The following is a 23,314-nucleotide window of genomic DNA, read 5'->3' as shown; positions in this document are numbered from 1 at the left end:
CCCACTTAACATTTGGTTTCCTGTATTTGTTTGTTTTCAGGGAAATCAAATTGTTGCTCTGTGCAACCTGCCCTTTCTCCTGTCAATGTCACATCCGTCCCTACAGGTCCGCAATAGGGATATCATTGTATCTTTTCAGAAGTTTCTTTTGTGCAAATACATGTATAAGTGCATTTATGTAATGGGCAGGGCTCGAGCGGCGTGGGTCAGCCAAGGTGCTTAGGGAGCGAAATTCAAGCAGGTGCTCCCGGGAGGTGGTTTTCATCGCCGTTTCCAGCCCAGGCAGTGCTCTCCTTCTCAGCAGACAGTGAGTTCGGTGGTTAAGGGCAGAGTCTGGGACCCAGTGGCCCGAGGAATCCCAATGCTGCCGCTTGTTGGATTTGTGAACTTGGGCAACTTCCCTTTTGTGCCTCGGTTTCAGCGCCTAGTAATAGAGTCTAATGATATCTTCCCTGTTGGCTTGTTACCAGTATATATGTGTAATTTAGAGAGACTGGGTAGTGTTTGTATATATGGAGACCATACATACCTAATGTGTGCTTATACGAATGTAGAGAATATATACACATGCGTGTCTATATATGTCTACAGCTATCTAAGGAATAGGGTTTGACAATGAGTAAAAGCTCAGGAAGTGCTCGTGTTACTGCTGCTGTTGTTACATCTGCCTGCCTCTTCCCTCTCTCTCTCCTTCCCCGTCCCCGCTGACTGACTGACTTTTTTCCCTCTCCAACCCACACGTGATAATTCCTGATAAGAAGTTGAGCATATTCTTGAAAAAATAAATGTCATGCTCCTTCACATTCCAGCTTTGTCATATATTAAATTTTCATTTGGAACGAAAATCTGTTTTGGGGACTCTGTATTTGTTTCTGTCTAATGGATCTATTTGCTGATTCCTGTGCCAATAGAATATCGATTGGAGTGTAGTAACTTGTTACTAGGTTCAGAGAGTTGGAAAAAGAAGTGCTCGTGTTCTTCTTCCAAGTTTCTCTGTGTTAACTCTCATCTACTTATTCTTCCAAATGAACTTTAAGGTAATTTTATCCATTTTCAGGGTGAAGCAAATTCTGTCAACAATTAATTGAAATTACATTAACTTTATATAACTATGTGGGGGGATTAATTTTTGTAATAAGTCTTCTCACCCATAGAAGACATTTTTCCCTTTATTTGGAAAACTCATTTTATACCTTTCAGACACATTTCTTTTATTCTCACCTGAGGACATTTTTTTCATTGGATTTGGAGAGGAAGGGGTGGAGGGAGAGAGACAGAGAGAGAGAGACGGAGAGAGAGAGAGAGAAAGAGAAAAACATCAATATGAGAGAGAAACATCAATTGGTCGTCTCTTTTAGGCTCCCTGACCAGGGATCGAACCTGCAAACTTTCGGTGTATGGGATCATGCCCCAGCCAAGACACCCAGGCCAGTGCTCCCATACATTTTAAGGTTTTCTTTGTAGAGATACCGTGCTTTCACCATTATACTTATTTTCTTGACTTCTGTACTGATAGATTTTATCACTCTCATGAACAGAGCATTTTAAAGTCATTTCTCTGTTAAGGCAGCATAAGGAAAAGCTATTAACTTTTAGATATGTACCTTACCTTTAGTTCCTTTGCTATATTCCTTTTCTAGATAAAATGTTATGTCATTAGCAAGAGAAAATTTTATTTTTTCTTAATAAATATGCCAATTGTTTTATTTTCTTGCCTAATTGTATTTGCTAAAACCTCCAAGACATTGTCAAAAAAACCTATTGGCAGAGCTGGTGCGCTTGTCTGGTTTCAGAAGGTTTTAGTGATTTGCTGCTGAGGATGTTATTGGCTAATAAAACTGTAAACAACCTGTAACATATTTAAATTGATTCTTATACTTGTGCTTATACTGCTTGAAAAATGACTGCTGAACTTCTCTAAGTGCCTTTTCAGCATCTGTTGATAGGACCGCATGAATTTTCTCTTCTAATCTGTTATTGCAATCAATTTTATGTGTAGATTTCTTGATATTTGCATCACCCCTGAATAAAACTTACTTACTCATAGTGTCTTTTTTTGATGCGTTGCTGTATTTTATTTGCTACTATTGTATCAAAATGAAGGTAGGCGATAGTTTTTCCTTCTGTGTTTTATTGGATTTTTGTATTATATAAATTAAATGAGAGAATCTTTAATATTTTCCTATAGCTTGGAATAATGTAACTATTGTTGGAATGATCTGTTCTTTAAAGTTTTGATACAATCAAACTCTAAAGCCATCTGTTCCCAGTGACTTTTTAGTGGTATGGTAATTGGTCTATTCAGTTTTCCCATTTCTTCTCACTTAATCTTGTTAACATATACTTCATCCAAAAGCACTCATTTCCCCTTTGCTGCTCAAGTATTATCTTATAATTCTGTATTTGCTTTTTCCCCTTCTCCCTCTTTCCCGTCCATCCTTCCATAATTAGGTTCATGAGAATTAGACATTTGTTAGTCTTTTCAAAGACCAGCTTTGGGAATTATTCATCTTTATTTTTTTAAAAATGCCTGGATTTAATTCCTTCTTGCTGTTTGGATTATTTTGCTCTACGTTTTCCTCCTTATTATAGACGAATACAGCATCCATTTTTAGATTTCTTTCTTTAAAGAAGAAAGCTTTTAAAGTCCTAATTAGCTTGAGCTATGCACACAGGTTTGAAGAAACTGTACTCCTTTACATTGCTTTTGAGACCACTTATAATTTCACTTTTCATTCCCTCTTTGATCCATGGCTGTGTTCTTAATTTTATTAGTTAAGATTTTGTGGGGCACCCTCTTTATTCTTATTTTTTTCCTTCTAGCTTTATTAACTTTTGACTAGATACAATGGCTTGCAAAAATTCTACTCTGTCTTTTTTAATGTAAGTATTCTACTGTGGCCAAGTTAGAAAAGATGCACCTTGGCCTATCTTGTTTCGTTTTGCCTTCCTATTTCCAAAATGGAGGTGTTTGTTTTGATTCCGTTTTTACTTGGTTAGTGAATTCTCAGGTGCTTCTTGCAGGATGGAGCTCACAGGGGTTGGCCCATGTGACAGCCCTAGGTGTGGGCGATCAATACTCAGATTCTTGCCAATCCCCATGAGTATTTCTTGCATGTTGAGCAGAGCATTCTTGACTGAGAAGAGGATTCTTGGGTTGCAGGTTTTCTCTCTTCACTGTCTGTAGGTGTTCAATGACTGTACTCTCGTCTCTAGGCAAAGTAAGAAATCCACTGCCAAGCTGTCTTCTACATAACTTGTCTTTACTGCCTGGGATTTTAGGAGATTGCCTCTGGAGCCTCCGACCTCTGCTCCCGATGTCTTGCTATGGTCCTTCCTTTCCCTTGACTCTCTCCCTTAGCCCGGAGCACGTTCCAAGGTAGAGGGCCAGGGTGAGAAAATTCTGGAAGGGGTATCGAGAGAGGCTTAGAACTTCATGCCTGGTCTTAGTCCTGCAACTGTTCACATGGCTGCTTGGCTAGGTCGCTGTCTGACCAAAAACTGGACACAAGGGTCGTGAGAACTGGGTGAGGGATGGCATTTAAGAAACATTGGTTGACAGACCGACTCACTGGAAGGCTGTAGCAGCTGCCGCAATGACCAATGGGCATTACTTTGGTTTAACAAGCTCCAAATGTTAGAGACCCCTCTGCTCACAGGTACACACTGCTGGTTCCTGACTTGAGGCAAATCAGGCCTTGCTTTTCAAGAGATACTCTGAGGACAAGTCTAAATATGAATTATTCACAATAAACATGCCCTTGAAAATGCACATCATAAGTGGCCAGCTCAGTAAATGATCACAATTCGAACACTCCCATGGAACCACTACCCTCAACAGTTAATACACGTTAGAGGCCAGATATTCACATGTCCTTTCCACTCCCTGTCCCCTGCCTTCCCTCCAGGAGTAATCGGCAGCCCTTTTGTTACAGAAACAGGGGTGTTCCAAAAAACCCCAGAGTTTGCAGCTGGGGGATGGGGAGAAGGAAGCAGCTTTCAGAATGCCTCCACATGCCTGAGGCCGGTGGCTAGTGTCTTTTTTTATGCAAAATGGCTTTAATGCATCCAAAGCCTCAGGTAGATGGGAGGAGTCTTGAACCAGGGGATGGTATGGAGAAAGCACACAGAACCTGCGTAAGGTTCTGTGAATGGTCAGAACTGGTTACCGCACCCACTACATCAGAGGATGTAGTCAGGGATTTAAAAATAAGCGGCAGTCATTTTAGGCGGTCTGACTGTGCGGATTTGACTAAGGTTAAGGCGGACTGTGCGGATTACAAAAGGACTAACTATACAGTTTACAAGGAGGCTGAGAATCCATGAGGTTCTGGATTAAAAGCTGGTGGACCCCATAACACAGACGAGGTCTCCCCAATCAGGATTGAATGATTGGCAGGTACTGGTAAAGCTGAACTGTGTTTGGAAAGTAGGGAAAGGGTTTCTCTGACTTTTCTAAAACTAGCCTGGTTTGGTAGGGGGGAGGCAAGGATATGTGTTTATGGGTGTTTTAAAGAACATAAGACTTAACAACAGAAATCCGCAAATAACTAAATCTATATAACTGTTAAATAAACTATTCTTTTTCTTTTCACTAAACTCTGGTATTGAGAGTTATAATTTTGGCGGCGGGCAATCGGGCCCCTAACTAAAGAGCCCGTGGGTTTGTTTTCAACTGGAGCAGCCCAGGGGTTCTGTAACAATTTGGGGACGCAGATGGGACGTTAATAATTGCCCGTGGCAGGTCAACCCCCTTGAGAGACACCCTCTGAGGACGCCGACCGCCTAAGCACGCCAGTGTGGTGAAAAGAAAATAGAACTGAGAAGGGATTAGAGAAGTAAGATTGTTTGCTAAAACTTATTTCTGAAGTATTTCTGAAATAATGGCATCGTGGATACTAGATTTGTTTGTCCGATTAGGAGAATTCCTGGAAGTAATAGAACTATGGATGTCTGAGTGGTATATATGCTTTCTGGTCTTTGGGGTTTTTCTGGTTTTAGCCATTGTCATGTATGTCTGGGTCAATAAAAGCAGTTCTTGGCAAGCCCCTGAGTGCAGTCCACTGAAGAGAATTTTGGAAAATTGGGATATGTACTGTCATTATCCTATGACTAAGAAAATGTTAATTTATTACTGTAACACTGTTTGGCCTGAATACATTCTGGATGGTAAGAAAAGGTGGCCTGTGAATGGTTCTCTGAATTACCTTATGGTTAATCAATTAAAGAATCAGAGAAGGAAAACTCTGACTCCAAAAAACCTCCGCTGCCTTGCGGCATACCTCTTCAGGGGAAAGGCTAAGGGAGTAAACCCCGACAGAAAATCCGGAGCCGGAGTCCCTAAGGCGGTTTGACGTTGTAGTCAACACCGGCAACTCCTGCGGCGCACCTGAAGCCAAGCTGTATTGACTCCGTCTTTCCCTTGGACCCTTCAGCTGCGAAGAGAGGGGGGGTCTGCTGCATGGGCAACAGCAGACCCTCCATATCACCCTGCCCAGGCTCTGTAGCTTCAGCTTCACTGGAGAGGACACTCCAGCGTCATCGCAAGATGTCGATTCAACACGGGAGGAAACAGATACGGTGTCACTCCCGAGTCGGACTGCACAGCCATTCTCGGCGGTGCAGATACTCTTGGGAAGCTACACCATCGTCTCTCGAGACGGACGGCTGCCTGCCGATATATATATTTTAACCCCTTAATTGCTCTTCATTTCTGTTTAAATCTCAGCTCTTCCATCTGAATTGGTTCCCTGTCTCAGGTAAATACTCAACCTTTTCCTTCATGAGGATCAACTGATGGCCAGCTTAGTGTTGTGTGCTTCTTGAGAGATTCTTGGTAGTATTGAGTTCTGTAGTTACTTTCTCTCAGCATATCAACAATATTCCTGTCCTTGTTACAGAGAAGTTTCAGCCTCTCTGTCATTCCTTTGAAGTTAGCCTGTCTTTCCCTCTGGCTGCTTTTAAGCTTTTAAGATTTTGTCTTGTCTTAGTGTCCGTGCAACATCTCTGTGATGTGGTTAAGTGTGGGTTTCTTTTTATTTTATCTCAATGGGCTTCTGTAATCTGGGGACTCTAGTCTTCACCAGATCTGGAATTTTATTATCTTTTTAAAATATTACTTCTGACTTATTTCTCTTCTCTTTTTCCTTCAATTCTGAAAAGACTTTATGTCAGACATTTGCTATTTATTGTTCTTGTTTCTTAACCTCTCTTCATTTGCTATTAAAGAAATCTTTCTGTATTATGCTCTGTTTTTCAGATCCTTCTGTTTACTAATAAGCTTTTCAGATGCATCTAATCTACTGTTAGATTTTTCCATTGAGTATTTTTAACTTCAATTGTTTTATTTCTAGAAATTCTATTTGATTCTTTTAAACATTAGATTGGTCTTATTTTAGAATCTTTGGCTCTTTCTGATATTTCTCATCCTTTATTTTTTTAAACATATGATGGATACATTTTTATATACTGTCTAAATATCTGAAGTTTTTGGTGGATCTGATTCTGCTATTATTTCTCACTCAGTGTCCCTTGTATGTTTTATGACTTTTGAATAACAACACATACTCTTTGAAACTTTTGAAATTCCTTTGAGGTGAGCTCCTCTAGGGAAGTATGTATTTGCTTCTGCCAGCTGCCAAAGGGACAACTACTTATGACAACATTAAACTCAATTGTTAAGTTAGGGTTTTTGAATTTTCCAGGTAGTGTGAATTCAGGCTAAAACTCTTGAGGGTCACCTTAAAGTTACAAAATCTCGCCTTGGCTGGTGTGGCCCAGTAGATTGAGTTCCAGCCTGCGAATCAAAGGATTGCCAGTTCGATTCCCAGTCAGGCACATGCCTGGGTAGCGGGCCAGGTCCCCAGGTGGGGGCATGCAAGAGGCAGCCACACATTGATGTTTCTTTTCCTCTCTTTCTTCCTCCCTTCCTGTCTCTTGCTGTTTCTCTCCCTCTCTTTCTCGCTTCCTTCCCCTGTCTCTAAAAATAAAATAAATAAAATCTTTAAAGAAAAAAAGAAAAAAAAAAGTTACAAAATCTCAAGGGAGATTGTAATTTTCCCTCTCTACTAGTTTTAGGGTTTCAGTTGGTTACTTCTAGTTTATTCTTACACTGAGTATGGGGTCCACTGGAGTCTCAGTTCTAGCTGAGTGGTGTATTAAATCCTATACCTTGGATAGGTGCTGGGCATTGTTGCCTGTCCTTGTGCCCTCCCCCTACACTGTGAAACTGAAGTTTAAGGTCACTAAGTTCTGCAAATGACCTTAAGGTAGAAGTTTACTTCTGTCCGCTTTCCTCCAGAAGTTCCTACTTTCAGAGATGTTTTGTCCTTTATTTCCAGCTTAAAAAATAAACAAACTTTGGCCAGAATTTTTTGTTGTTAGCAGTTAGAGTGGGTGTCTAGTGCACCATTCAGGAAAAACAGCTTAATTACTTTTACAATAATAAAAAAAATATATCCGTGTATTCATTTTTGGTGATTATTTTCTATTACTCTTTTCCCCAAACATGAAATAACTTCTTCACAAGTGATCAGTGAGGTTGCCAACTTTTTATAAAGCCTTGAAAAAAAGTAGACAGAAATATCAGAAAGAGAAAATACAGTCTAGTATACTGCCAGAATCAGGTTATGTCAGTTTTGTATATAATATAATTATAATTGGGTTTGTTAAGTCAATGCATCAGAAATGCCAGAGAGACCTCATAATAAGGGTCTTCATGCATAGTTTCCATGGATCCTTATAGTAAACCTCCTGGAAACCTTATGCTACAAAGCAACTAAAGTCCATTTTCAAGGGAAAATGCAGGGTGTTGGGTACTGGGAATGTACCCAACAAACTATCCAAACCTTACTTTGGAACTAAAACTCTTAATCAATCTATCACGTTTGTTGATACATTGTAAAATTTACTGGCTCAAATTTCATTACACCCCCTGCCCCCATTCTTGGAGGGTGGGATGATGGAGGGTGACTAACATATCAAAGGAAACTAAAAATCCCCAAACCAGGTTCTTGATTCCCCAAGCAGTATTATCCACAGAGTGCTGTGGTCTCTTGGGGCCCGTTGTCCACTATGCAGGCTCCTGAAACATCCTGGATTGTCTGACATCCCCTCACTCTCTTCAGAGTTTGAGGATGTTGCCAGTAGAAAGGAGCTAGGGAGAAGGGGAAGGATGGGGGATAAAGTATAATATATGCTCTGAAAAAACTCCCCCAAAACTAGCAATTCCCTTGACAGGGTTTTTGCTTGGCTTCAAAATTTAGCTTTATGCAGCTGAATGGAGCCTGACTCTATACCGTTATAGCTGCAGTTATTTGGCTTAAGGTTTTGCTAAGCCTCTCAAAATGGAATCACCTCTGGGACTCAGCTGCTGTCTGGGCAGGAGACAGCGAATCAGGGACACCGACCACATGAAGTGGTGGGACTGAGGCAAGTTGGAGCACGTGCTGCTGTCTGCAGGGCCAGCCTCTCCCCGGGTTGGCCAGCTGTTCACAGGCAGAAATTGGGCCTTGTGATGCTTTCAAAAGTCAGAGATCAGCATTTTTATGAAATTTCATGATTTTTAGAGTGTTAGTAACTAATCCCACATTTAAAAAAACACAGAGAAAGCCAAACAAATGCATTTGTGGGCTGGATCCTGTCCACGGGTCACCAGTTTGTAACCTTAGTGTTGGACTTTACTATTCACTGGACACCCGTTTGTGAAACAATTTATTACATCCTTTGTTGGAGCAGAGCAGGGAGAGGAGAAACGTAGGGCCACTCATGACTGAGAGAAGTGGGGTGAAGGGAGAGAAGACAGCAGCAATACCTTCATTATTCTAAGAGGACTGGGCCATGGGCCAGAAAGACCTATGTTAGATATGCTGCCCTTCCAACAATAGCTGGATATGAAAGATCAAGTCAAATCCTAGTTCAGGATGCTGTGAATTCCAAATGTGAACTTTCTGAGTCATTCTTTCCATGTGAAATTCATAGAAGAATGTTAAAAATACTTTCAAGGGGAATGTGCAATAACCCTGAAAGATGAGCAAGTTCATAATATTTATTTACATAAAACAGACAAAAGCTACTTTTACAGGTAATTCATTTCTAGCCATTGATGAGACAGGTCTCTAAAGACTTCCACCAGTCAGTATTCCTTAGTGTTGTTAGTTATACTCAAGAAAAAAAATTTATAACACAGCATTTAGCATGCTCAGATAGACTTTTCACCCAGCTCTGAATATGGGATCTCATTGCATTGCATTGAACCTGCTCACAACCCTTAGGTGGGCAGCAAATAGGATGGTCCCTCCATCCACCATGGGTTGGTAAATGTTCCCAATTCTTTATGAGCTTATTGAAATATCTCTTTCCCACTTCCCCCAAAGGATAGCCTTTCCTACCTCAGGGAGGAAGAGAAATACAGATCATGATGCTGGGGACCCACCACATGGGCAGAGGCAGCTGCCTTCCAGTCCTGGAAAAGACCGAGCCATGTTGCTAGGGTTTGCAATGATAGGCCTCTCAGTTCTAATGTTCTTCTTGTTTGGAATAATGATCCTAAAGCCCTTCATGCTCAGGTAAGAAATGGAGAAAGACCCAGAGTTTCCAATTCAGATAAGACGCAGGCACAGTGGTGGCGGAGGGGAGTCTGGCATTGCTTTCTGCAGCCCTTCTGCATGGAAGATAGAATCACTTGTGCCTCCCTCAGTGGTGGGAGGCCGCTGGGTAAGGAGGAAGGGGTGGTAAGAAAGTGGAAGATGTTTCTTTGCTTGCTTCCAACTCCAATTTCAAAAGTACTTTCAATGACCAATTCTCAAATTAGATATTCATGTAGGTAATAAATCCTTCCTTTAAAATGCAGGGAAGGGTTAATTTAAGCCTTCCTACATGAGCACAATAGAAGTTTTTGAGTTCTTTGAGTTTGATAATGTCCACCTGGCACATAGTAGTTGCTTAATAAATATTAGTTTCCTGTCTTTTAATTTCCTTATTAGATATATGTAATAATAGTTACCATTTATTAAATATATAATACATGACAAATATACTATGTGTTATCCTGTTTAAACCTACAGCAAACCCATGATGGAAGCATCATTTTAATTTTTTAAAAAGATTTTATTTATTTTCAGAGAGAAGGAAGGAAAGGGAGAAAGAGAGGAAGAGAAACATCAATGTGTGAGAGACATATTGGTCAGTTGTGTCTTACATGCCCCCAACTGGGGACCTGGCCCACAACCCAGGCACATGCCCTGACTGGGAATTGAACCAGTGACCTCTGGGTTTGCAGGCCAGCACTCAACCCACTGAGCCACACCAGCCAGGGCTGCATTATTTTAATTTTTAAATAAAAAAGCTGAGGCTCAGAAAGGCCAAGTAACTCCCCAAGGCCGCACAGCCAGGAAAGGATCTGCCTGTCATGCTGACGTAAGACAGGAATGTCTCCTAATATTTAAGTGAAGTTTGCTGCAATGAGGGGTATGGCTGTGTTGATTAGGGCAGGAGAGGAGCTGTTTAATTTTGGAGAATGGCTCACATAAGAAGTACTTTGGGGGAGGGAAGTCCTGGGAAAGTAAGGGCCAGGGGGAAAAGGGAGGCCTATGGGTTCAGTGAAAAGGGGTCATAGAAAAGGAAGTGGGTGGCCTACTTTCATTATTTATTAGTCATCTCCTGCCATTCTTGTGTTAACATTATTAGAGAAATAATGTGGAGGTGACCATCCACTACAGCACACAGTGCCACTCTGTATTAGCTCCAGAGAATCTGTTCTGCTGTGCATAAACCTGCTTATTTTTATTAACCAGGAATCCTATACTTGGTTGTGTTTCCTTTATTACTTTTGCTGCTAAGAAGCTCAAAGCCAAATTTATACATTTCTCATAACTATAAAGGATCTTCTGAGATGCTGGTTACAGCACTCTTGACTTCATTCTAGCTTTCTACTTTCATTTTCCTGTTACCCTATTTTATATTTTATATCTACCTATCAATCTAACCTCTATCTAATCTGTATTACACATATCTAGGTAAACTAAATAAATATGTGTGCACATATATGTGTTCGTGTGGTCAGAGTTTTTTTTTAATGTGGTATATTTGGGAGATGGTTTAAAGATACCTTTTGCAAATTGGCATCAAGCTGTTGGTCATATTTAAAGTTTACTTTTCTAAGCATTTCTGGAAATTATTTACTTAAAGTAATTTAGTGAATGCTTAAGAGTAGTGAATTCTAATCTCTTTCTTGCCTTGAAACCTTGTGCCACCAGAAATAAGTTTCACTCCATAAAAGATGATAGTTAAAAGCCTTGGGTAGCTTATACCTGTCTCCACTCCCTTAAGCCCTCATCTCTCAATCAAATGATGGATTTTGTCTATTTGCAGACAAATAGACACACAATACCATTAAAAGAACATGCTCACTTTTTTTCAGCCTTAAATATACCCCTGGTTCCATCTGTAAGGCTCTGGCCTGGCCCATGTGCACAGCAAAGACTGTCCTGCTTGCTATATTGGAGCTTCCTGAAAGTTTCAAGGAAGGTTCAAGTCACACTCCATTTGTCACTTAGATAGGATTTAGAGAGCTTAAGTTCTAAAACAGATAAGCAGGTAATTCTAAATATTATTTTAAGATGCCTAGTCTATGTAAGTATAGAAAGTAATCTTGTGAAGAAGCAGGAGAGGCTAAACCTGTGAAAGAACCTTATTTTCCATTTTTGTATTTTCACTTACCCAATACTTTATTCTTTCACATCCAGTGACTTTTTTATTTTTTAATGCCCTGGGTCTTAAGATCATGTTAAACTGCACCATGTGTTCCAGGTTTGTTATATTAACAAAGCAAAATGATGAGTGACGGACAAAGATCTTAATTAGCGTGCAGTATGAACCTGGCTAAACAATGCTTTTCAAATATTGACTTTAGGATTTGCTACCCTAATTTCTTGTTATTAAGGCACCAGGAAATAAACACAGGGACCCACTTCAAGGTAAGTGTGCATCAGGAGCTTGTCCTATCCATTCAGTCAAAGCATATCCTCTTATCCTCATTTACTTTATCTTGGTCTTGTTCTCTGATTATTTCATACACGTATATCCTTTCTCTTCCAACACCACCTCAAAGTTTTCATGGGTAGGAATTTTGTCTACCACTTTTCATTGCTGCTATGACACTCTGTGTATGTCATACATATGCAAATTCTCAAGGAATGTTTTCCAAGGAAAATTTAATTCAGTACAACACCTACTATGTGAGAGGCACCGGGCTTTAAGCTTTGAGGAACATAAAGGTGAACAGGATATAGGTCCTGATCTCAAGAAATTATAGAGCAAAAACGTGGTAAGTTTCTAATGAGAGACTGCTTGCATGATTTGCATTTGCCTCTTTGGAAGCAGAGTGGGAAAATGGAATTGTACATTGCTCCCAGAACTTTTGGAGGCTGCATTGACTAAGAGCCCTGTGGTTGGACTCCTTCCAAAGGATGCGTCTTAGGATGATGAGGTGTGAGATGATAAGATTTCTGAGTGTGTGAATCTTGTTGATTGCAGTATTTAGGGTAATATTGATCAAAGTATGGTTCTCCAAATACATATATCTTAAAAATGTTCAATAAACAGATTTCCGGGGTTTAACTCAGATAAACTGAATTTGAATTTCTGAGAGTGAAGCACAGAATCCACATTTTAACAAATTCTTCATTCTAACAAACTCACTCAGATGATTCTGAAATTTTGAAAACCATTGCTCGAAGGGTTGGTATGGTGAGAATATGCCAGGAGGGTCATAACTGAGATGGACCTGGCAGTTTGCTATTTATCCCATCCCAATGTCCTCCATGCTCCTTGATCATTGTGTGCCTTCTGTGATAATCCTCCATTACTCGGAACAGGCAAGTGTCCCAGATTACCACATTAAAAATATAGAACTACATTTTCCAGAGGGTGAAGATAATTTTTTTAATGTTTTCAAATTGAAGCACCCAGAGAGAAGAATCGAACTGCACTATCATCCACACATATGTCACGGATAATTGGTCAGACTGTTCTTTCCCCTGTGGTGTGGATTGCCAAGGTCAGGGCATGTACCCTTGTCTTCAAGTGTTTGTGAACCTCACCCATTCAGGTCAGAAAGCTCTGCTTCATTATAATGAAGAGTCTGTCCAGGTAAATTCCAAGGTAATGTTCTAATTACTAAGTTCCGATTACAGCAACCGTTTCATGCTAGGCTGTCACTTGCACAGTGCAGTATCCAGGGCCATCTCTAGGGATAAATCTGTTCCTGTCTCATTACTTTTTTTTAGTATATTTTATTGACTATGTTGTTACAATTGTAACAACTTTGCTCCCCTCCGCCCACTACCCTGCTTCCGTCCAGCAATCCCACCCCACCTCCCTTAGTTCATGTCTATGGGTTGTGCAGATAAAGTTCTTTGCCTTCACGCTTTCCTCTATTATTCTTAACTTCCCCGTCTATTTTGTACCTACCAGTTATGCTTCTTAGTCCCTGCTCCATTTCCCCATTTATCCCCCTTCGCCCTCCCAGCTGATAACCCTCCAAATGATCCCCATACCTATGACTCCGTTTCTATTATGGTTTGCTTGGTTTTTTATTTTTTAGATTTTGTTGTTGGTAGTTGTGAGTTTGTTGTCATTTTAATGTTCATAGTTTTGTTCCTCTTTTTCTTAAATAAGTCCCTTTAATATTTCATAATTATGACTTGGTGATGATGAACTCCTTTAGCTTTACCTTGTCTGGAAGCACTTTATCTGCCCTTCCATTCTAAATGATAGCTTTGCTGGATAGAGTAATCTGGGTTGTAGGTCTTTGCTTTTCATCACTTTGAATACTTCTTGCCAGTCCCTTCTTGCCTGCAAAGTTTCTTTTGAGAAATCAGCTGATGGTCTTATGGGAACTCCTTTGTAGGTAACACTCTGGTTTTCTCTTGCTGCTTTTAATATTCTCTATCTTTGGCCTTTGAATTATGGTATGTCTTGGTGTGGCCCTCTTTGGGTCCAACTTGTTTGGGACTCTCTGTGCTTCCTGGACTTATATGTCTATTTCCTTTGACAAATTAGGAAGGTTTTCCTTCATTATTTTTTCACATAAGTTTTCAATTTCTTGCTCTTCCTCTTCTCCTTCTGGCACCCCTATGATTCAGATGTTGGCCTGTTTCAAGTTGGCCCAGAGGTTTCTAAGCCCCTCCTCGTTTTTTTCAATTCTTGTTTCCTCATTCTGTACTGGTTGACTGTTTATTTCTTCCTTATGTTTCAAATCATTGATCTGAACCCCAGTTTCCTTCCCTGCACCACTGATTTTGTGAATTTTCCTTTGTTTCACTTAGCATAGTCTTCACTTCTTCCCTTATGCGTTTGCCATACTTAAGCATATCTGTCGTCTGTGAGCATCTTTATCACCAGCGTTTTGAACTCTGCGTTTGTTGTCAAGTCTGTGAGCATCTTTATCACCAGTGTTTTGAAGTCTGTGTCTGTTAGGTTGGTTATCTCCTTGTAGCTTAGTTCTGTCACTGGGACCTTGATCCGTTCCCTCTTTCAGGCCATACTTCTCTGTCTCCTCATATTGACAGGCTCCTGTGTTTGCCTCTGTGTCTTAGAGTTGTCACTCCTGTTACATTGTAAGCGGTAGAGCCTTAGGTATTTGTCAGTACATGGTGACCTGTTTCACCACGTTGTTGCTCTGTTTGTGGGGGAGGGATCAGAGAGGGAAGAATGCCACTTGCTCAGCACTCGCCCCTTTTCCAGGCACTTCTCCCACTTCTGTATGGGACTAGCACCTCTCTAGCTGTTGTCCTGATTGTGGTTCCCAGACTGGGTGAGTCTGCAGATGTTCTAGGACCATGGGGGCCCTCTAGACAAGCAGACTCTACTGAGAGACTGGCAGTTTCTTACTCTGCCCAACCCCCACTGGTATGCACAGTCAGAAGCAATGAGGCTCTGTTTTCCCCAGCGCTGAAATCGTGAGCTGTGTGTTCTGATCTGGTGCTGGGAGGGCTCTCCAGGTGTCCCTCCCTACTTTTTAAAATGTGTGACTGGGCTTTCTGCCAGCCTGCTGCTGCCACACTACTTCCTCTCTGCCCTGGCTCCGCCCCTCCTGTTTGGATGAGTATTTCTTCTTTATATCTTTGTTGGGATTTCCATGCAGTTCAGTTTTCTGGAACTTCTGCTTGTCTCCAGTTTTGAGGTAGTTGTATTCCTTCTTAGTTGTGGAGGGAGATGCAGCATGTCTATCTAGGCTTCCATCTTGGCTGGATGTCCCTAGTTACTGTTTTGATAGTGGTCAAATCAGGATAAATGATGCTAAAAGCATTCTTGGAGGAAAAATGGGGTAAATAGAAAGGGGGTAAATTATTCCAATTTCACAAATTTGTGTCTGAAACTTAATAGGCTGAACAGAGTCATTGCTGGGAGGTCTTACTTTTGGAGGTCCCACTCCCCATCATATAAAAAATGGTAACAGGTACCCACAGTCCACCTTAAATCAACAAGTAATGTTTCTCATGAGAGAAATTTAAAGACTATTATAATTTTGATGTTAGTTATTCAACTGGTTCACATAATTGAAAGTGTACATCTACATCTGTTGATCCAAGTTGAGTTCATGAGATTAGTTGACACTTGGTTGTCTTCACTTAATCAGTAACTTTAATCTGATGGTTTCTGTTTTCTGTTTTGGATACAATAATTTTTAAGGTCTCCAACATTTTTATAAGCCCTTGGCACAGTGCTTTGATTGCCTAGGTGATGTGGTATTAAACCTCAAGCTTTTTTTGAAAAAATCACCAGCTGATAGAGTTCCCTTACCCATGAGTTTCGCCTCCCAGGAACCAGAGCCCAGGTAGGGCCCGTCTCTGTGGGCCAAGACAAAAGTTTCAGTATGCTAATCCTTTAGGGAAAGATTTTACTATAGGAAATAAGACAAAGATAACGAAGAGATCAATAGGTGTTGAAAGCACATAGAAAGCTCAACAAATATTTGTTGAATGGACAAGTGTATTGAGTTATTGTCCAGAAAGAGACCCAGAACTTGCATGTCAGGAGTGTGGTCCTTATGAAGGCGGTCATTGCCTATTCTGCAATGTCTTCATTCTTTTTTATTTTATTTTATTTTATTTTTAGAGAGGAAAGGAGGGAGAACAGAGAGGGAGAGAAACAATGTTGTGTGAGATTGGTTGCCTCTCACATGCTCCCAGATGGGTACCCAGCCCACAACCCAGGCATGTGCCCTGACTGGGAATTGAATTGGCAACCCTTCAATTCACAGCCCTGTGCTCAATCCACTGAGCCACACCAGCCAGGGCTACAATGTCTTTATTCTAAAAATACTTTCCCACATCCCTGCTTAGCCTGGAAATGGCCATTTCACTCTGTGCCCTCCTGCCAACCCTTCCCCATGAGCTATGTAAGCAGTTTCATCATCTGAGACTGAAACCTCCCATTAACAGCTTCATTTTGAAGCTATTTCAGAATTAAAACTGTTAAGTGCTTACTATTGGGAAGAGTGTCCTCATCTTTCTTCTTCCTCCATATTCCTAGTGTTTTACACACCCATGTGCCACCAAGATAGGAGTGATTTGCTCAACAGCGTCCTGGACATGAAGGAGTTCTTTGATCACAAAAATGGGACCCCTTTTCATGCTTCTACAGTCCAGACAACCAATCAGATGATGTGGTTCTCATTAAAAAGTACAACCGAATGGTTATCTTCCACCGTTTCTTTTGGCCTTCATTGACTCTGCTGGGCGGTGCCCTGATTGTTGGCATGGTGCAATTAACACAGCACCTGTCCCTACTATGTGAACAGTATGGCACTGCATTCAGGGATGAGGTGGGTGGCCAAGTACCTTACAGGGAACAGCATCAATTCAAACTGTGGAGTGCAAGGAGAAGCAAAAGGAGGAGCAGAGAAATCTTAAGATGGTGGCCAAATTGAAGTCCTGGCCTTCAGATACCTGCTATTTCTGCACTTGAGGACTTAATTATGCCTGCTTGCAAATTAACCGTGAAAGGCACTCAAGTATGATACGGGAATGAAAAAGAAACAAGTCTCATATGTATTCTATTTATTTTATAAATACATACAGATTCGTCATCTTTTCTGCTCCAAATCTCTTTCCACATGAGCCAAAAAAGCACTTTTTGTTCTCACATGGTAAAATGAGCTCAAGGTAGTTGTCCCTTATCTAATTTCAGCTTTAGCTAGAACTTGTCAATGTGGAAATAAACGATGAGGGTATCTAACTTACTGAGCACTGAACAACTAGCCTACTTCTATGCAGTAGAGTTCACATTAAAACATTTCTCAAAACAATTCTGAAGAACAGTTCATTCACTACAGGAAGATAGTAATCTGGTAATTTTAAAATGTGGACCTCCCATTTTTCTTTACTATTCATGATAGAGGGAAGCCTCCACCTTGAAAATTCACTAAGTTTAGAATTATTTGTACTTAACTTTACTATGTACCTTGTAATTTTTCTTTCAGCAAATTTTTTTAGATAATTATGCTTCCTGTAAGCTCATGTTCTTCTTTCTGCACTTTCTGGTGAGAATGGGAGAGATGGCTAGAAATGTGTTGTGAAGTAGGGATAAGCTGTATTAGATGGAATTTAACATTCATCTCAGGTAATCTGCATTGTGTAAAAGTCCCACATGGATAGTCAACAACTGTCTGTACATTGATGAACCAACCATGGTTATTAAATAATGAATGTCGCAAGACTCTCCCAACAGGTGCTTTCTGGATTAAGCTGATTACAAGATGAAAACAGTTTGTTCTGAAAACCAATGTGCCTTAAAGTACCTTTGAAATTTTAACTCAACATATCTTACTTCATAGACAATAGAATGAGACTTGAAGCAACTTTTGCATGTAGCTGTAACCAGACCAGAAACTTTGATCCTAAGCCAATTTGATGCCTTTTAGAAATTAATTTTAAGCCACAAATTACTAAATAAACTGAAAAATCAAATTGAGCAACATGAACTTGACCAGTAATGAACAATTTTGGTTTTTTCCTCTTTCTGGTGTGGAATAGTGGAGAGAACATGTGGCTCAGAGTAAGAATTCTTTAACTTTGTAGGCCATAATTACAACTTTTCAGATATGCATCCCTGGGCAATTCAGCTGAATTGTTAGCCTCTCTCTTTTCATTTATAAAATGGGGATAATCTCTCTTTTCATGGGGTTATTTTAGGGAGTAAACAAGAGTATGTGAAACATGTAGTGTAGTTTCTGGCACCTAGTAGAGGCACTTACAATGTTAGTACATAACAAAAATATTCTGCTAAGTTTTAATATTCAGTCAGCCTTATCTCTCTCCTGGTTATATACCCACAGGAAATTCAACCAGTACCTCTAAGAGACAGCGGCACTCTCATGTTCACTGAAGCATTATTCACAATAGCCAAGATATGGAAATAATCTAAGTGTCCATCAACAGAATAAAGAAATTGTGATTATAGATTATAATGTATGTAAGTACATATACATACGATGCAATATTATTTAGCCTTAGAAAAGGAGATCTTACTGCAACAACACAGATGAACCTAGAGGGTATTATGTTAATTAAAATAAGACAGACACAGAAAGGAGAAAACTGTATTTCACTTGGATATTTGTGGAATATAAAAAAGTTGAATCCATAGAAAAATGGTAGTATAGTGGTTACTAAGGGTAGGGAGGTAGGGGAGATGTTGGTTAAAGGTACAAACTTTCAGTTATAAGGTGAATAAATTTAGAGATTTAGTGTACAGCATGATGACTACAGTTAATAATACTGTCTTGAATACTGGAAATTTGCTAAGAGCATTGATTTCAGGTGTTTCTTATCACACACACACAGTAACTATGAGATGGTATGTTAATTAGCTTGACTGTAGTAATCACTTCACTATGTTTATCAAATTATTGTACACCTTAAATATATACAATTCTTATTAAAAATAAAATATCCAGAATATACTGTTTAAAAGGTGTGGTAAATTGTTTTGTATACCAAAGACTTCCCTGTAATAAAATATACGTATGCATACACATTTTAAGTGATTCTGCACAGTGAATTTCCGTAGTTTTCTTACATTAAGGGCACATCTCTATTTCATTTCTTGATAAGTTTGACACCCATTTAACAATATGCAATTCTCGGGATTTTTCTTCTAACAAATTCAAAACCACTAATTTGAAACCTAGAATGTGTAAAAGTGTGAAACCTAAAGTGTTGCAATTCCTATAGTTTTCCATTTATGTAGAGGCTACTCGGTTCATATCAGGAAATAGAGACATTATGCTTGGAGAACAAAGTCAATGTAGAACAATGTTAATTCAAAGTCACTCAAATCACTTAACAAATAAAATTTAAGCAATCATTTGCTGTTAATTGTTTAGAAGTAGTCAATGCACATGTGCACTGTGGATCCAAGAAGAGCTCTGACTTACCTTTTGCAAGGTTTACATGAACTGAAAGCAAAACCAGTTTGCTTCTAACTTAACTTCTTTTTTAGGTTCTGTTCTTCAACTGACTTTTTTTAAAAAGTCCATTTACACATACAAATATATTTCTGCTTAAAATACAAGCATATAATTTTTTGATTAAAGGAAGTTAATATTTAAACATATTTCTCTAATATTCCTCATTTTACTGGGGCAGAAAAACTGGCTTTGAGGCATAATAGTTTCAGGTTTTCATTCAATGTTTCTTAGTCATTATTGATAAGAGCTCAGATTCAGTTGAAATTTAATTATTAGCAACACTGGTTTGCTCTCAAGTATTCAAAAGACTGCAAAATATAATTATCACAGTTGTTCGTTTAAAGTATATAGTACACTAAGGATTGTTTCGACACAAGTCAAAGTAATTTTTTTTTTTTTAATAAACAGCGTGATGTTACAGACTGCGAAGTTAAAGAAAAGCAGACATTGACAGTTTCTGATGAGCACAAACAGGAAGTGCAGCCACAGGCCAAACTTCTTGCCAAGAACAGCAAGACTGGGAAGAGGTCTTAAATTTAGTGACACTGTATTATTCTATATTCTCAGCACAATAACACATGCATCTTGCTGTGTTAAATATTTTTTGGGCCCTCATTAAAAGAACATTTAAAAACATTTTTCTCCTAACTAATACACAACACCACAGGACTTCAATTCATTGAATGACAAAATATAGAGAAATAGATTTGCTACAATAAATGGTGTTAAAAAGGGTGGTGGGAACTACTTCTTAAAACTTCCAAAGTCAATATTTGGTGTGTTAGTAGTAGTCTTTTGGTAGTGCCACAATCCCCAAGATGTTAGAAGTGTTATGTTCCAAAAGGATAGATTCTTTTAGATTTTATTCAACCCAATTAAATCCAAGGACTGACTCACATTTAAACCACTGGTTGCATTTGAAACTTAGGTTCTATAACCAAAAACGTTTCTAGAAACCAGATGAAGGCCAACTTCTTCAACCACTCTTACGAACGTAAATGAAATATGGTAAGGGCTTTTTTCTTATGAAATCAATAGATAATGATCACATTTAGAAACTTACACTAGAATTAAGCAGTTCTGTCTTAATAAAGATATTTGGAGAAAACATCAAAGCTGGTTTCCTGCCTCTTTGCTATCCTAGAAGAATTCACAAAAAATAAGAATCATGTAAAAATGTACATGGCTCTTAGCATAACCACAATATTATTGTAGTGGCAGATTAAATATGATTTGATAGATTCATAGACTTAAACAGGTTACAAAATGCATTAAAAAGGCCCCTTTCCATGCTTACCAACAAGAGGAATGGAGTCTATGGTTGGTAGTGAGCCAGTTACTCAACTATGCTAAATGTACAAGGGACTGATTTTCTGATTTTATCTTTTTCTCCCTGCTAAAACTTATATGTAGTTGTGTAAAAATTGTCAGAAAATTTCCTTATGGCTCACAACTGTCACTTTATGCTAGCTAGCACGGCTGTAACATTAAGATAGCTAAAATACTAACATGTCTAAGCAAACGGAATGGTGCTGCACTGATAAAAAGGAAGTGCAAAACTTGAATCAAGTGGAACACTTGAATGAAATAAGCTTATTTAAAAACTAACATCCCAACTTGGGAAACTCCTAATATATTCTAAACTCTTCTGAATTTTAGAACCTTGATGTTTACACCTTTTATAAAAGATGCCTCTTGACTAGAGCTAGCAAGCAGTGTGTATACAAATAGAAATGTGTACAAATACACACACACTAATTTTACTAATAATCAAGAAACAAGACACAACTAGTTTCAAATATTGAATTTAAGAACCTAGTACCACGAACCTCCTAGCACTATCGCCTTTTCCAAATGGCTGGAGCAATAATTAAATTTTTAACCAAATTTTTTTCTTAATGTCTCCAAAGCCATTAAAAACAAGGCATGACAACTATGACTTTGTAAATGTAAAATACAGTGCTCTGCAAATTTCTGTAATATCAGAGCCTGAAGTATTGAATTGTGTGACTCATCTATTTTTTTCCTTATTAACCTTCTGAGGTAGAGTTACCAATCCAATTGTATCAGGACCATAGGTATCTTGAGCTAAACTCTAAAAGCTTTTCAGAAAGTGAACATAACCTTTAATAGAACAGAAAAAAAGGCTTTCCAGGCCATGGCACATTTACAATTTTTAATGTAATATTTTAAAAAATGGTTTGTGTTTATATTTAAAAAAAAACAAAAACAAAAACAGCCCAGCTGTATTATTCTGTCATGAAGAATTATTATCTGAATATCCTGTCAATGCTGAATTTTCTAGTTCAGCCTTCGCAATCCCATCCGTGATGAAGAGTTAATTCCCTCGTGGTACACACAATATACTCTCACAACTTTCAGTCTTCTCTAGTGCCCAATCTGAGCAGGATATGAAGAATGCAATTCATTCAAACAACCCCTCCCTGTTTTGCTCCCTCCCTCCACATTCCCCTCTTCTCAATCACGTCTGAAGTATGAAAGTTGTTTTTAAATAGCAGAAGCACCACAATCCATTAACACCACATTTGGCCTTTAAACTGAAATACTAATAGTGATGTCTTGGACATCAAGATCAACTTTTTAAGATGGATTCTGAGCGTGCGGGTCCAGCCCAGGCCTGCTGTTGGTGCAGACGCAGCAACAAGAGGAACTTACAACATTCAGAAGACGTTAACCTGCTGGCTTTAAAATAACGCTAGAAATTAATTTTCTTCAAAGAGCTGGCAAGCATGGGCTGTTGGTCAGGATATGAATTAAACAGATTTTTAAAAATCATTAAGAAACAAATCCAAGTTTATACATTATGAAATTTCCACAGTGCCTTTAGAATAGATAGGCTGATCATAATTTTTTTGTAATGCCAAATCACACAAGTTTTGATGGAAAAAAAGAATACAGATGGATTGTGTTTTACCTATGTGAAAATTACCAATCCATTTAAAATAAAATCCAAGAGGGTATATACATTCTAATCAAGTCATTGATTATTTTCCTGATTAATAAGAACTACACTTTACACAAAATACTTTGTCAGCAGCTGTTTTCATCAAAAAAACCAATAGTCATAGTTTCACAGTTGAAAAAGTTACACATTAAAATATTTTACAATTCATTGTATATTCACCAGGTTCCCATTTCCTAAAGGGCTTGTAATATAAAGCAGAGTAGAAGGGAAAACCTCGAAATTGATTACTTTGACACTAAGTTTTACACAGGACACTAAGAACCACAAAAAGCTTAGGTTCTATCATAAAATAGATACCAAGTTCCATTCTTGATTAAAAAATCCAATTAGAAACATCTTTTTTAAAAAAAAAAACCAAAATCCACAATATGATTAACAGATTCAAATTAACAGCAGTCTAAAATCTTTAAAATAAACAATTTTGTACAGCTGACAATAAGACAAAAAGGTAAATCATGATTTTCAAACAGTTGATTATTTCTTTCTAGAATGTTTTTAAAATTAGATTTTACTTTCTTTAAACCTGCTTTCCCCCCTCCAAAATAGTCATTGAAGGAAATATTGCTCAAGTGACCAAATGAAATTGTAGAGCCAATAGTGAGCGATACCATATTCAATGACGGATGATTGGTCATAGGAGCTGATCAATCAGAACTGACCTCTGATACTGAAGTACCTGGAAGTGACTACGCTGTCACTGATTTGAAACATATCCTAATTATCCATGTAGCATCTAATTCAGTTTTTGGTCCTTTGCCTTCTGAGAACTACTTGTCCCTTTTTTCTTATTTTTAATGCTGTTTGCTTGGATTTATTTAAAATTTACTTTGCTTTTAGCTAGACCAATTAATTAA

General features: G+C 38.8%; 1 protein-coding gene across 1 annotated transcript in view; it reads left to right on the top strand.

The window, feature by feature from the left end:
* KCNMB3 (potassium calcium-activated channel subfamily M regulatory beta subunit 3) overlaps positions 1 to 16,933 on the top strand; it is a 33,150-nt gene extending 16,217 nt beyond the window's left edge. The window contains 4 exon segments of the mRNA XM_090274111.1: positions 9,375 to 9,566; positions 12,963 to 13,161; positions 16,503 to 16,632; positions 16,635 to 16,933. Coding sequence (XP_090130237.1) covers positions 9,375 to 9,566; positions 12,963 to 13,161; positions 16,503 to 16,632; positions 16,635 to 16,933 — 820 coding nt within the window.
* The last annotated feature ends 6,381 nt before the right edge of the window (positions 16,934 to 23,314 follow it).

The sequence above is a fragment of the Furipterus horrens genome, unplaced genomic scaffold (genome assembly GCF_987537825.1).
Source record: "Furipterus horrens unplaced genomic scaffold, mFurHor1.1.pri manual_scaffold_1, whole genome shotgun sequence".
NCBI lineage: Eukaryota > Metazoa > Chordata > Mammalia > Chiroptera > Furipteridae > Furipterus > Furipterus horrens.
The sequence above is the reverse complement of the archived record's forward strand: the minus strand, read 5'-3'. Positions and strand labels throughout refer to the sequence as shown.